The 15,660-nt window shown below is 43.5% G+C and overlaps 1 protein-coding gene across 3 annotated transcripts in view; it reads left to right on the top strand.

The window, feature by feature from the left end:
- arid4a (AT-rich interactive domain 4A) overlaps positions 1-14,319 on the top strand; it is a 36,469-nt gene extending 22,150 nt beyond the window's left edge. For all 3 annotated transcript variants that reach the window (XM_085390528.1, XM_085390530.1, XM_085390529.1), the window contains exons 16-25: positions 127-353; positions 2,899-3,060; positions 3,919-4,000; positions 4,315-4,513; positions 6,360-6,422; positions 6,497-8,005; positions 9,860-9,964; positions 11,837-11,989; positions 12,246-12,392; positions 13,625-14,319. In XM_085390528.1, the coding sequence (XP_085246654.1) occupies positions 127-353; positions 2,899-3,060; positions 3,919-4,000; positions 4,315-4,513; positions 6,360-6,422; positions 6,497-8,005; positions 9,860-9,964; positions 11,837-11,989; positions 12,246-12,392; positions 13,625-13,728 (2,751 nt within the window). In that variant the 3' untranslated portion in view covers positions 13,729-14,319. The remainder of the gene's footprint in view (positions 1-126; positions 354-2,898; positions 3,061-3,918; positions 4,001-4,314; positions 4,514-6,359; positions 6,423-6,496; positions 8,006-9,859; positions 9,965-11,836; positions 11,990-12,245; positions 12,393-13,624) is intronic.
- The last annotated feature ends 1,341 nt before the right edge of the window (positions 14,320-15,660 follow it).

Below are 15,660 nucleotides of genomic sequence, written 5' to 3' on the forward strand. Positions count from 1 at the left end.
AGAGATTTCTTCGACACCAACAGAAATGCTGACACCCCAAACCAGTGTGTGCTGCATAAGCTCACACTGAGCCAACGAAGCAGTATTTCAGCACATGAAATGTTTTCTGCCCCCGTCTCTTCTCAGGGGAGGAGGAGGTGCGTGGGGAGTCGGGTGAAAGCAGAGAGAGAGACCTCCTCCAAGTTGGATAAGAGAGGAGGACCAGGAGAAGGAGAGAACCACGAGGAGCAGCAGAGGGAGGTGAGGAGACGCAGCAACAGAAGAAATGATGACTCTGAGAGAGGCTCTGACGATGACGAGGAGGATGAGGACGATGAAGAAGAGGAGGAGGGGGAGAGGAGGAGAGCAGACAGGTAAACACAAAACAATAATGAATAATAGGAACCAAAACATGGGTGTGAGTAAATAAGATAAGGTGAAAATGAAGTCGGTGTAAAAACATAATTACAAAGTTACACTTGAAGTAAAGAAAAATATCGTTTGTACTGATGCAGAAATGTGAAGTTAAAAACATGCAAAATGAGCAAGAAGCTTAATCCGAAAACTACAGAGGTGGAAGTTTACATCTATGGCTTATTATTACTGTTCTTAGTAAGTTATTATTTTCTTTATTCGGTTTAAAAAAATCAATGTGAAAGGATTTAAATATGCGATCATGTTCAGACTGTCTTTATATTAGCAGAAGCTAAACTTCTGTTGTACGTTATGGTATCACAGTATTCTTATATTGTTTCTATTCCTGTATTCAAGATATGTGCATACAGTGGTTGCAAAAGTATTCGGCCCCTTGAACTTTTCCACATTTTGTCACATTACAGCCACAAACATGAATCAATGTTATTGGACGTCCACGTGAAAGACCAACACAAAGTGGTGCACACGTGAGAAGTGGAACGAAAATCATACATGATTCCAAACATTTTTTACAAATAAATAACTGCAAAGTGGTGTGTGTAATTATTCAGCCCCCTGAGTCAATACTTTGTAGAACCACCTTTTGCTGCAGTTCCAGCTGCCAGTCTTTCAGGGTCTGTCTCTACCAGCTTTGCACATCTACAGACTGAAATCTTTGCTCATTCTTCTTTGAAACAGCTCCAGCTCAGTCAGATTAGATGGACAGCGTTTGTGAACAGCAGTTTTCAGATCTTGCCACAGATTCTCGATTGGATTTAGACACCAGACAGGTCAGGGATAAAGTTACTGAGAAATTTAAAGCAGGCTTAGGCTGCAAAAAGATTTCCCAAGCCTTGAACATCCCACGGAGCACTGTTCAAGCCATCATTCAGAAATGGAAGGAGTATGGCACAACTGTAAACCTACCAAGACAAGGCCGTCCACCTAAACTCACAGGCCGAACAAGGAGAGCGCTGATCAGAAATGCAGCCAAGAGGCCCATGGTGACTCTGGACGAGCTGCAGAGATCTACAGCTCAGGTGGGGAATCTGTCCATAGGACAGCTATTAGTCGTGCACTGCACAAAGTTGGCCTTTATGGAAGAGTGGCAAGAAGAAAGCCATTGTTAACAGAAAACCATAAGAAGTCCCGTTTGCAGTTTGCCACAAGCCATGTGGAGGACACAGCAAACATGTGGAAGAAGCTGCTCTGGTCAGATGAGACCAAAATGCAAAACGCTGTGTGTGGAGGAAAACTAACACTGCTCATCACTCTGAACACACCATCCCCACTGTCAGATATGGTGGTGGCAGCATCATGCTCTGGGGGGGCTTCTCTTCAGCAGGGACAGGGAAGCTGGTCAGAGTTGATGGGAAAATGGATGGAACCAAATACAGGGCAGTCTTGGAAGAAAACCTCTTGGAGTCTGCAAAAGACTTGAGACTGGGGCGGAGGTTCAGCTTCCAGCAGGACAACGACCCTAAACATAAAGCCAGGAAACAATGGGACGGTTTAAAACAAAACATATCCATGTGTTAGAACGGCCCAGTCAAAGTCCAGATCTAAATCCAGTCGAGAATCTGTGGCAAGATCTGAAAACTGCTGTTCACAAACGCTGTCCATCTAATCTGACTGAGCTGTAGCTGTTTCAAAGAAGAATGAGCAAAGATTCAGTCTGTAGATGTGCAAAGCTGGTAGAGACAGACCCTGAAAGACTGGCAGCTGTAACTGCAGCAAAAGGTGGTTCTACAAAGTGTTGACTCAGGGGGCTGAATAATTACACACACACACACACACACACACACACCACTTTGCAGTTATTTATTTGTAAAAAATGTTTGGAATCATGTCAGATTTTCGTTCCACTTCTCACGTGTGCACCACTTTGTGTTGGTCTTTCACGTGGACGTCCAATAACATTGATTCATGTTTGTGGCTGTAATGTGACAAAATATGGAGAAGTTCAAGGGGCCGAATACTTTTGCAACCACTGTACAAGCTCATACACTAAGTTTTCTTTTATTATAATGTTACACAGTAACAAAAGCCTCTTTTGCACTGCCGACCTGACTCTGTCAGCTCAGTGTGCGTGGGCTCATTACAGCACCACGGCCCTGGACATCATTTGTATGTTTTTGTCAGACTCTGGGATCACAGCGTTATTTATTTTTTCCCTCGTTTCTGGGTTTCAAAAATGTTTTGATTTTTCTGACGCCGTCGACTCATCAAGTGATGCTATTGACTGGCCAATCAGTGACATGTAGTCTGTTGGAAAGCATTTTTGGATTGACTCACCTCACTTGGAACCCCGACCTAACAGACACTAAAACAATACCCAGTATCAGGCAACACCACCTAATGGAAAACCCTAAAAACTGAGTCAAGCTAAGCCAAGTAGGTGCTGGTGGAAAAGGGCTAAAAGTAGTCTTAATCATACAATACAGGCATGTACTGATGTTGGCTGCTGATAGAGTGTGTGTGTGTGTGTGTGTGTGTGTGTGTCAGGAGTGAGACTGAAGAAGACGGAGACACTGTAACTGGAACGAAGGTCAGGGTGAAGTACGGAAGAGGAAAGACTCAGAAGATTTATGAGGCCCACATCAAGAAGACTGACATTGACAATGGTGAACAGTTCTACCTGGTTCACTATTACGGCTGGAATGTCAGGTCAGTCTGTCAGACACACGCTGCCTGTGTACAGTGAATACTACATATGTACTGCATATGAATACTACCAGTGCAGGACAGTGGTTTTTGACTTTGTTTCACCTTTAAAAGCTCTTTACTTTGCCACGTATGGTTTTGTTTCTTTGTTTTTTAAGCACACCCTCACAAACAAAAATCAGAGTAGGAAAAGCTTTTTGTTCACAGTGAAAACCACAAACATGTTTAATGAATCATTTTCATAACTTGAAATGCAAATTTCAAAAAGTTGTGTAAAAATGCTGCAAAAAACAAAATCGTATAAAAGTATTTACCTAAGATTCCAGGAAATGCTTCAGATGTTTTTTGTACAACTTTAACAAATATTTACCTGGAACAGGTGGTGTATCGCTCCTCCTGTTGTCTCCGTGGAGACAGTGTTGACATTGCAGTTGAGCCTTTTCTGCCTCTTTGGCCAGTACCTGTGACATTCAGCAGTCACCTCATTGTTTTAACACGTGATAGAAAGAAGAGTAGGAAAGCACACTGACCACAGTGTCCATGTCACTAGTCTCTCCCATCACACTGATGCTGCTCTCACAGCTGCAGTCGCTCCGTTCTCCTCCTTTTCCCAAGCAACCAAATGCCACGTGCTGACATAGTTTTTTTTGGGTGGTTTACATGGAGTTCCTGAATGATCTTGTGGTGGCCATGAAATTGCTTCTTATTTTTTTGTTGTTTAGACTTTTAAAATATTTTATGTTTGCAGAGATGCTCCACAGTTAAACTCTGAAAAAAATAAAAACTAAAGTTGGTGTCACAGGTGCTTAGGGATGTTAGGTGATGGTGTGACCTGGTGGTGTTTGTGTATCTGATGCACAGGTATGATGAGTGGGTGAAGGCTGACCGAATTATATGGCCTACAGAAAAAGCAACAAAGAGGAAGCAGAAGAAGAAGGTGAAGGTGAGATGCCACGTCACAAATTGAAGGATGGATAATTATGGAGTTTCAATGTGATCAAAAGCTTTCTTCATTAAATACAGGTGAAAAGTAACCATTGGTTCATGTGATGAATAAAAGTTGAGTAACTGGGAATGTTTCTGTGTGACTGCTTAGTGTTAAAGCTGAGAGGTTGTTTGGTGGACAGGTGTCCTGTGATGTCGAATTACCTTGGCTGTCTGACCAAAACCTGCTGAGCTTCACTCTGAGATGAACGGACATCCTAAGGTCAAACATCCTTTTTATTGTCATCTCACTGTTTTCTTTCCACTCAACAGACCAAAGACGAGCTCGATAAGGACGAAGAGAAGCCAGCACTGATGGCGGCTGTCAGGCCAACTGTAGGGAAACGTGGTCGTCCTCAGATCAGGACCACACCCAACAGCTCCACTGGGCGTAGCAAAACTTCAAGTAGCGAAGGGCTATCCAATTGCAGAAGCAGCAGGACTGACACTTCCAGTATGGCCAACGGAGACAGTAAGCTGTACAGAGCATGCCGATACCAAAGAAATCCACTCAGTAGTGCACTTTATTGCCAAAAATGTTCCCTCATCTGGTTTCACCAGCATATGAACTTGAGTGACATCCAATTCTTGGCCCATAGGGTCTAATGTGATGTTGGCCCATGCTCGGCTATAACAGCTTCAAGTCTTCTGGGAATGCTTTCTACAGTATTTAGGAATGTGTTTATGGGAGTTTTTGACCGTCCTCCCAGAAGGACATTACCAGGCAAAAGTCTTAGAAAAAGAAAAGTCTCATTGCATGGTGCTGCATGAATGCTGTGGTAGCTGTTTTGGTTCATGGTGCCTCCCACTCTACAAGTCGCCGACCCTGGATCCAGCAAACAGCCCCAGACCATCACACTTCCTCCTCCATGTTTGACAGGTGATGACACACACTGTGGATCCATCCTTTCACCTACTCGACGACAAAGATCCTGTGTGATGAACTGAAGATTTCACATTTGATCCATCGGTCCATAATACCTTCTTCCAGTCTTCAGCAGTCCAGTGTTGGTGTTTCATGGCACAGACAAGCCTCTTTGTCTTGCCTGGCTTTCTCGCTGCAACTCATCCTGTCAAACCTGCAGCTTGAAGTCTTCTCTTCACAGTTGAAACAGACTTTCTTACTACGAGCACTGTTAAGCTGCTTGAAGCTGTTGTCCTGTGAGCCGCCATCACATGACCTGATTCAGTCGTGTCTCTGGGTCTGTCAGACTCTTCCTGTCACAGTTTGTTTCATAGTGCAGAAGGAAACTGGACTCACTGACACCTTGACTTTCTTTGCAGTCTCTCTGTAGGACAGACCTACATTTATAAGAGTTATGATGGTCCGTCTCTCTTCCATTGTTAATTGCCTTTTTCTCACCCTGTTTGTACCAACACACTGCTTTCTGCAGCACAGTACTGTTCAGCTGATGCTGACGAGGGTACCACAGTGTGTCCAACACTGCTTTATGCAGACAGACGGGGCTGTAAGTAATCCAGAAAGGTTGGAACACCTGTAGGAATTAGTAGCACCAGCTTTCAAGGCTGATCAGCCTCCTTTGCTGCAGAACAGCTTTAAACTGTTAACCCATGTTGTGTTCTTTTTGTATAATTATGAAAATTACACTATTTTTCAGTTTTGGGTTACTTAAACTTCCTTTTTTCTTAAACTGTGGCAGTTCACCACTTACCTTTGTAGCATTTGAAGATATTCATCTGACTTCAACGACATGTTCTAAAACTTTTGACCAGTCGTGTACATTTGAGGTAGAGCAATGATGTTGGACAAGAAGGCTCGCCACGCTGTCTCCGCTTTAATTCATCCCAGTGGTCTTCTGGCAGGTTGAGGTCAGGACTCTGCAGCCAGTGACGCTCTTCCACACCAGACCTGCTCGTGCATGTCCTCATGAGCATGCTTTGTCCATCCCCAAACTGCTCTTACAAAGCTGGGAGCATGAACCGATCTAAAATGACTTGGTATGCCGAAGTATCAAGAATTCCTTTGACTGGAACTGAAGGCCCAGTTCATCATGCAGTGGCATCAGATACACCACTGCACCTGGTGATATGGAGAAACCTATTCATGGAGTGTCTCTGAGTAATCTGAAGGCCTCATCAGGTTTGTAGGGTTATAGTGGTCTAAGGAGCTTTGAAAGAAAATGACTGAGAGCCTTTACAGACAGGCCTATAGTGGTACAGTGGATGAGTGAATACATTTGGCAATAGTGTATGTTCACGTCACAAGATGCCTGTCAGGAAAAGCTGTATTTGTCCAGTTTGAATTGACCATCACAGTGAGGTGTGTCTCTGTGAGTAATGTGTCGTTCTCTCTGCAGACACTCCCCGGAGAAGAACCAGAAGGACTTCCGGCATGTACGACTCGGACAGAGCATCCAACGGTGAGAACAGCTCTGTTTGTAGTAATTGAGCCATTCAGTAATTACTAACTAACCAACCAATGTCCATCCTGCAGAGGATTCTGGGAACTCCTCAGATGAAAGTGAATCAGAAGACCCTTCTGACAAAAAAATATCGCCATGGCAAGGCAGAGCTGAAGTCTCACCTTCCAAGGCAGAGGAAGCAGAAGAGGAGCAGCAAGCAAGTGGGTTGGCTAATGTCATGGCATCTCCTCACAGCAATACAGCAACTTGTGCAGCAGCAGTTCAGCTGCCGGATGCTGCCTTAGCCTTGTGTCCCAGTATGCCTGAGGAGAACACTCATGAAGAATTACACCAATCAGAGAGGAAGGAGGCAGAGCAGGGGGAGAATCCTGCAAAGGAAGCTGCAGTGCTGCCAGCTGATCTGGACAAAGACAACCAAATGTCACCAGTCACAAAGACGGCGTCTGTCCAAGACGAAAACAAAACGTCTCTAAGGCAAGAATTACTTCCAGAGATGTGTCTGAGTAGGACCCCACCTCCTCTTCCTCCTGAAAGGGAGCAGCAGGTGCCCTCCTCTCTGCCTTCCTCCACCGATGAGGACAACTGTACTACTCCTGCATCCTCGCCAAGAGTGAAAGGTCGTAGGAGCAACATCAGGGAGGCAGGCTCTGAAACACCCCCTAGAGTCCCCCTCTCCAACCCCAGCCCTGCATCCACTGCCAGCCGCTCTCAGGCACCAGCGTTATCACCTTCTCCTCATAGCGTCTTTAAGAGGCAAGACGAGCCCATGGTAGTGCTCCACTGTCTCCCCACCCCACACCTCCTGCCTGAGGCGTCTCCTGCTGACTCGGACACTGACTCTGCCACTGAAGAGGAGGAAGCAGAGGAGATGGAGGAGGAGGCAGAGGAGGAGACAGAGGAAAGAAGCAGCGTGGCACTCAAGCGTAAGGCAGGAGACCAAAAGACAGCAGAAAAGAAACCCCGTCCTGACAGAAGGCAGGAGGAGACCACCAAAATGGTTGCAGGAGCTTCCCCCTTACCACTCCACTCAGAGAAGAGCAGTGAGGCAGTGGTGATGGCAGAGGAACAGCCCCACCCAGCAGAAGAGCCACAGAAAGAGGTGTCAAAGGAGCATCTTACAGGTGCAGCCACAAAGGTACCGGTCATGCCTTCTGGGACAGCTTCGCTTGTTCTGGAAACCCAGGAGCCGGCGTATACAGAGGAGCTGGAACCACAGATGGATCCAGAATCACTGGTCTGCCATGAGGTGGACCTGGATGATACAGATGAGAAGGAGAAGCCCATCCCCTCCTTGGAGCATCACTTCCCTATAGTCAATGAGTCGCAACAAGCCCCCCCTCCACTCCCCCACCTCATCCATTCCTCCCTCCCCTCCCCTCATACGCCTCATTTCCCTCAGCCTCAGGCCAGACCCTTTCTGCCAGAAGTCACTCCCATCGAGGCGCACCAACTACGCAAGTGTGACACTGAGGAGGGGGGTGTGGTGAAGGGCGAGCAGGAGAGAGACTCGAGCCCTGGTTTCGACGGCAGTGCTTCCTCGTCCTCCACCTCTCTCTCGTTGCAGGAAAATAAAGACAGAGGTAAGAGCACAATGGTACAACAGACAGAAATGTGACCTTATCAGTTGCAGGGCTCGCAAAATTTCAAAGTCCCTGGTAGCCCTTCGGGCAGGGACTCTTCAGTTTTTGGTAGCCCAAAATAAATATAAGTAGCCCGAATAAATAAAAAAAAAAAAAGAAAGAGAGCAATTTTTTGATTGATGTTTTGTTTCCTTTACAATATTATACTTTAATGTATAATATTGTAAAGGAAACAAAACATCAATCAAAAAATTGCTGAAAAACAAATTACAACATTGTATAAAAATTACAATCATCAACTCAAATACTTGGTTCTAATTGAACAGAAATTTCTATGAACTTGTAAGAACTGTGTAGGACATGAATCCGTCTGTGTCAGATCCTGAATCTGAAGTTTCCACTGAAGTCACGGGTAAGAGGCAAGTGGAACCAAGATCGAGGCCATTTGCTTTTTGAAGTTTGCAAAGACTGCTAAATTTTGCCAGTGGTAGTTCACTCTTTGCAACATAGTAGCTGTTCTAAACAGATTTTTCAGGTTTATTTTTAGTATGTTATTTGCAATTGGAGTTTGTTCTGGGAAAGATATTGCAGACTGAGCAATAATGCATTTCTTGCATTTCTCATGGGTTCTAATGGGGGCCTTTCTTAAAATGACTGGTCCCAGTAACAAAGGCGCTTGTCGACTCAGAAATCGAGAGAAAACCAACAACACACCAGGCAGAACATTATGTTATTTACACGGGTGCACATAAGTGGTCCGCATGTGCGCATTCGCTGTCAAAATAAAAGACGCGCACCAGATAAGAAGTTGCAGCGCGCGTTTGCGTCCATATAAAAAGCACTGTTTTTGTCCACTAGAGTGGGATTTTCACGGCACATTCCACACCACATCTCTGTGCGTTCATCATTTGTTTGAAGCCAGCTCACCTCCTGCAACCACTTTTCCGAGAATACGCGCTTCTTTTGTGGTTGGGACTCCTTCTGACATTTCTTTGGAGGTGGAGGAAAACCAAAGTAATTGCTTAAAGGAGCTTCTTCGACATCTTTAAGAGTTCTAAACAAATGTCTGTCCTCCTCCAGAAAATCTTATGTACGCAAACACGCGTTGCAACTTCTTATATTGTTTTTTATTTTGACAGTGAATGCGCACCTGCGGACCACTTATGTGCAGCCCTGGTTATTTAGCTCGTCATATTGCAGCCACAGAAATTCTTTTGTCCATGAAACCATAAAGCTGCACTTTCTTTTTGCCTTATAGTCTGATTTGTCATAACTTCTCCGTTTTGTGGTAAGCTTTTCTTTGGCTGTCACTTCTTCACCCTGACCTGTCTTATTTGGCTCAGCAGAGCTAAAATATATATCCTGCTGCTTTTACACACGGACTCACATAAGCTCAGCGATTCTCTGCGCGATCAACCTCTCACATGTTTAAGCTGCGGGAGATTTCACTTGTCATGTTTGCATAGTAAGCTAACGATTAATAAGACCATGTCAGAGGAATTGGTGCACAAATTATCATCACTCACAGATCAGTGCTGTCGCTCTCTATACACAGTTCGCGCGATTGCAAAGTGAAAGCAAAAAAACAAGCGCAAATTCAAACGCGATTTCAATATGTCACATATTGACAGTGGCTCACCGATGCCAATGACATAATTACCCAGCTACATTTCCGAAAGAATGCAAAAGCATTGACATATATTTTTCCTTCCTACAATAGCCCGACGGGCAGGGCAGAGATAGATTTTGGTAGCCCGACTGGAAAAATCACTAGCCCCGGGACGTCGGGCTAGCGATTTTGCGAGCCCTGAGTTGGATTGTATCACAAGTAAGATATGACCTTTGACCCTTCAGGTCAGAAGAGGCTGACTGACTGTAACTCCAGCCCGTCAGCCAAGAAACAGAAACGGAACCAGAAACGACCACAAACGCCTGGGAGGGTGGAGAAGAACGGAGCAGGTCAGTGGCAGCTTGTACTGTAAATATCAGATGAAGACTTGTTCTGCAGGTTGAACCAGATGACGTTTGGAAAAGTCCAATCTTGCTGTTATTCTGAACTCTTCAAGTTGCATTATGATCGTTTCATCCTCTGCTTAATTTGTAAGTTTGCTCACTTCCAAAGAAGTGAACAGTGTGTTTTATTTCAATGCAGAGAGAGAATAGAAAACATGTCACATAATTTATAACCTGAGTAGCATGTCGTTGAGTGAAATAAGTATTTGAATCCACTACAACCTAGTCAAATTGCAGAACATGGGCACACAGATCACAATCAGTCAATTTGATACTGAGCTAGTAATATGTATAAGACTGTCCACAGAATCCACTTCTTCACTGGGCAAACTGGGCATGGACGTGTGCTTTGGCTAAGGGAACAGGACAACTGTGGATCGTATACAAGAACCTCTTTCCCTCAGCCACAGCACTGAAGATGGGTCATGGATGGTTTCAGTTCCAGCATCAGTATCCCAATACAACTAAAGAAGCACATTAAGGTCATGGAGTACCACAGGCAGTCTGCAGACATGTTTTTGTTGGTAATCAAATACTTATTTCACTCACTTGCATGCCGATCAATTTATAACTTTAATGAGCTTTTCTGGACTTTTGGTTGATAATCAGTCTGTCAATGAAGTGAAGCTTGGAGACTATAAGAAAGGCTGATGGGGCACAGTGGACACCCACGCTGCCTCTGTGAACGCAAGAACTTCAGAAAAATGTCACCTTCAAAATGATACATCAGTGCATCTACCAACAGTCTCAGACAAGTTCAGATCTGTGACTGAACTGAAATCAAATCGAATTGATGTTCATATTAAGGTCAGAGGTCAGATTTTGTGAACAAGTATGTAACACTAATCATTTACAGGTCATGAAGTTAAAATAGACATTAAACTAATGAAGGGCATAACAAATGACGTAACAAATAGCATAAATGAAATATTACAGAGGAGGAACATTATGAAAAGGTAGAAATGAATTTTGGCTCATTTTAGGCTCCAGCTGTGCTTCACACTCGGTGTGAAACTGCTAATTTCCAGTTTTATTTTTCTTAAATTGACTTGAGCTGGACACAAAAATGTAAGATGCACATATTTATTATTGTAAAAGTACAACTGTCAAAGTTTATCTGCAGTGAGCGTGTTGGCCGTTGTAGTGTTGGTGCTACCCGTGCTGCAGTAACACCTCAGCAGTGCCATCAGCTGACTAAAACCACAGAACGTTTCCACGTCATATTTATGTGGTCCTTCATTAGTAAGCTCCAACCAAGTACTACGTACGGTTAATCCTTTTTGATTAACCAAAGAAATGTTTTAATACTTTGTGATTTCTGATTTTCATGAGCTTCTAAATCATCATGAAAATAAAAAAGATTTTACTTGCTGTATATTTAATATAGTGTATGAAATTTGACCTTTTACCTTAAGTTACAAAAAACAGACTTTCTCTTCCACTAGTCTAATTTTCGGAGCTCCATACATAATCAATCAGATCCACGGTGAACCACTCAAACGTGGGCCTCGATCCATGAGTGCCCGCTCAGATCGACTGGTTTTCCATTACAATTTAGTACCTCCTGATGTGCGTGGTCGCTGTCATAGCAACATGTCTGAGTGCGACGTAATTACATGCAACACGAACGCTGCAATAAAGGTGAGTCGGCGGTATACCTGCCCTCTGAGCACGCCGTTGTTTTGGAGCCATTTCATTGCTGAGTTAATGTGACCCAGCCGATTAACAGCACTGTGAATGCAGAGACGACTCCTATGAGAAGATGCACAGCAGATTATTAGAACCACTGCATTACAAAGTGTTGTAAACTGTTTCCAGGTCACAGTAGTGACAGCGAGGACCAGTCTCGGCTCTCGTCTCTGTCAAAGTCTCAGAAGTCTCGTCCCAGCTTTTCATCTCCGTCTTCTCACAAACAAGACAAACAGAGCTTCTCCACCCCTCAACGCACCTACAAGTGGACCTTCCAACTTGGTACGAACACACACAGTGTTTGACACTGAACTGACAATTCAAACATGTCAAATGACACAGCTATAGGCCACTGTGGGCAAACTTGTGTTTCACGGCACAACATAAACACAACAAAGTGCTTCCACCTGAACTTTAACCTCATGTTGATGCTGAAGGATGCTCTGAGAGATTTTAAACAATTGTAAATTGTTGGACCTCTTTTTCTTTTTAAAATTGAGATTTAATCTGATCTGTGTCCACTTTCACTTTTCCTCAGATGAGCTGGACAGCATGTCAAGCACAGAAAGGATCTCGTTCCTCCAGGAAAAGCTGCAGGAGATCAGAAAGTACTACATGACCCTGAAGTCTGAGGTTGCGTCTATTGACAGACGCAGGAAAAGACTAAAAAAGAAGGAAAGAGAAGGTAGGAGGGCCTGCAGGCAAACGCTGACATCATCTGCTTGCTTTCTTCGTAGAGCTCTTTTACACCAGTACCGACTTTGCTTGACTTGGTCTCAGTGTTGCTTCTTATCTGTAGCCATTTCTCTCATTGCCAGATCTTTAAAAATGGCAGTTTTGGTTTTTGTGAAGGAGATGCTCTCGTGACTTATCGAGTGATGCCACCGACTAGCCAATCGGTGGCATGACATCATTTTTGAATCACCTCAGATCACTTGGAATCCCAGCTGAGTAGGTCCAGAAAGAGAACCTGGTACCAGGTACTTCCACCAAATAGAGCCGACCCAAGTGGAAAAGGTCTGTTAGACCAGTCCAGGAGAACCATTCCATTTCCAGTGACTCCTTTACGGAAGTCAGAAATTCAGTGGTGGGCACAGCAGGGTGCGCTTGATAGAGTCATCACTGAATGTGACTCAGTGGAGCGATATGGCTAATGTAATCTTGTTTTCCTGCCCATGCTGAGTTTGCATGTTCTCCCTGTGCTTGCGACAGACTGGCAACCTGGATGTACCCTGCCTCCCGCCCTATGCTAGCTGGGATGGGCTCCAGCGACCCTGAAACGGATAAGTGGAAGAGATTGGATAGATTTTTACTCCGTGTTCGTGGGGTATTGTCATCCCACTGGAGGCCAGACACACATGTTTGTGAAGTAGATATCTTGAGAACCAAGCGATGTAGTAGTTTGAAATTGAAACCGTAGGTTCAGCTGCTGAAAATGGTGGATGGTTCGAGTCTGAGTTTGACCTCAGCCACGTGTTGTACAGATCTGGTAAATGCTGTAACTCAAAAACAAAGTCACCTTTGTCACATTTATACTAAACGTGCATCTACTAAAGATCTCGGATGAGTTCATATCCCTGTGGTGAAGCTTTTCAATTGAGTTAAAGTCAAGTTTTCAGAAACTCTGGTGAATGCAATAAACTTGAGAACAAGGCGACATCGTATTTTGAAATCAGTAACGTGTTGGATTTACTAGGAGGCTGAGGGTTAGTGTTGGACACTCCAGTATTTTCCCGTACAGCTGTTCAAAGATGAACTTTGTTTTTAGCCCAAATCTGTTGTTTCTTAGAAAAGCATTTCAGTTTCCATCCTTGAATAATTTTGCTTCTCATCGATGAATCCATTTGCTGTGATGTGCTTATCAGGGTTATATTACTAAAAGGTGTCTTTCTGTCCGTCTCTGTCCTTCTGTCTCAGTGTCCAACACAATGGCATCCACCTCATCAGGTTCCTCAGACACTGGTATGAGTCCGTCATCGGCCTCGCCCACTCAGAACACTGTGGTTGTGGAGTGCAGGTGATGACACGCCCACCCAGGCCTACTCATCCAGCTTGTTCCCTCTCACCACAGATTCCACCCAGTGTCTGCTCTGAGGGCACGATAAGACAAAAACTTTACAAAACTCCATCCACTTTGTTCCTGTGAGTGTCGACTCGTACTGTTGGAATCTCATCGCTCCATCAGTTATGGCCCACGGGCGCCGTCCCCACACCTACGGACACCTCGATTCCCGTCTAAGGAAACACGAGGAACTTTCTGTTAGCCACCACAGAGCTCCTTCTTTGGTTTGTTTTTATTTTATTTCCCTCCCTCCACTTTGCTCTTGTGCTTTTCCCCCCCTCCCCTGTTTGGTCTGGTTGCAGGGGTCAGAGGTCACGGGCTTGTAGGAATTATTTAAGGTGGAACAGATTCGTGAAGCTGTTGATGCACACATCTCTACTGCATATGTTCTCTAGAAAACAAACTGTCCTCACTTTCTGCCCTGAGTGTTTTTGGTCTCTTTTAAATGGAATTAGAGCTTTTATTTTGGTTAAGCACAGAAAAATGTTTGATTTTTACAGCAGAAGAAAAAAAAGATATTTGTTGAAGAAGCTTTTTTGTGTGTAAAATACTTCAACTCTTCAGCTCCTTCAGTTATTTTTGAGTTTGAAGTTTAGCAGGTCAGTTTGGAATTTGTATGGAAGATCATTACTGCCAAGAAAATAGATGAAGGGAGTCCAAATATTTGCCAGCAGATCTCAAACATTTTCACTTTGTTTCTTTCAAAATATTTAATTTTTGTTTAAACTTGTTCACAGTGAGTGAAAATGCCACTCACAAACATTGTTCAGTTCTTTTTATTGAAAGTGAAATTATGATGTAAAGTTTTGGGTTTGATTTCTCACAGCTGAGATTCTTGTAAGTTATAAATTCCCTTTTATGTTAAAAGACCAGTTTTTTTGTTTTAACATTTGGATCTTTTGTTTTGCTGCCATATTTGTGATTCAGTATTGTAGCTTTGATTTGAATAATAACATTAAATGTGATCCATCTTTAGAGTCTTTAAAAAAAAAAAAGTCTGAAATTCAGCTGAATCGTTTTCCATCAACCAGTAAAAAGTTGGAGTTAATTTCAGTGAACATTTTCTTTCTTTGCGCAGTGAACGTGGGCGTTATGGGTAGTTGTGACGTTGACTTCTGAAATCTGAGCTTCAACCAGCTGATCTCAGAATTCTTTAATAAAATTGTCCAATTTAAACATTCACTCAAGTTACTTAGTCACACGTTTGCACCAAAGGGTGACTCCATCATTCTGCTGGCATCAAGACTTATTGGTCATGTTTTTGCACACAAGTTTAAATGGGATTTAAATGTAAGTACTTACCTTTGAAACTATTGTCACAAAGTTTTCCTACAGACAATTTTATGGATCCAGAATTTTGACTTCAGTTGTCTTAAAATATGTTTATGATCTGATGGTGAAGTATCCGGGCAAATTCTAAACATGATGCTGGTGAACATGATTTTGGTTTTTTGGGGGGGGGGTGAGCCCTGATTACTCCTCACTACTTCATTAAATTATTAATTTTAGGTTATAATTTTTGTTCTTCCATGTGTTGGGTCTCTAAGCTCGATGGTGGCATTGTTCTGGAGGGTTCTGTTGCACTTCATCTCTGGTCTCTTCCTTCTCTGAGTTGCTGTCTGCATTCAGCTCAGACAGGCTGATTTCAAGTCCTTGACTCTTTCGTGTGTGTGTGTGTGTGTGTGTGTGTGTGTGTGTGAGCGTGTGCACGTGTACATAAAAAGCTCTGAGTAAAGAAAAATAAAGTCGCACCCTGTATTTCAGAACTACATTTTACATGCCTGTAAAGAATAATTTCTAATATTTTTAAGAGAAGACTGTTTGTACTGTTATATTATGAAGCTTTTTTTTTTCTTTTGTTTTTTAACTGTTTTCCAGTGGCTTTTAAAGA

This window comes from Rhamphochromis longiceps, linkage group LG19 (genome assembly GCF_057381845.1).
Source record: "Rhamphochromis longiceps isolate RC_006_pf linkage group LG19, R_longiceps_female_GT1.1, whole genome shotgun sequence".
Lineage (NCBI taxonomy): Eukaryota > Metazoa > Chordata > Actinopteri > Cichliformes > Cichlidae > Rhamphochromis > Rhamphochromis longiceps.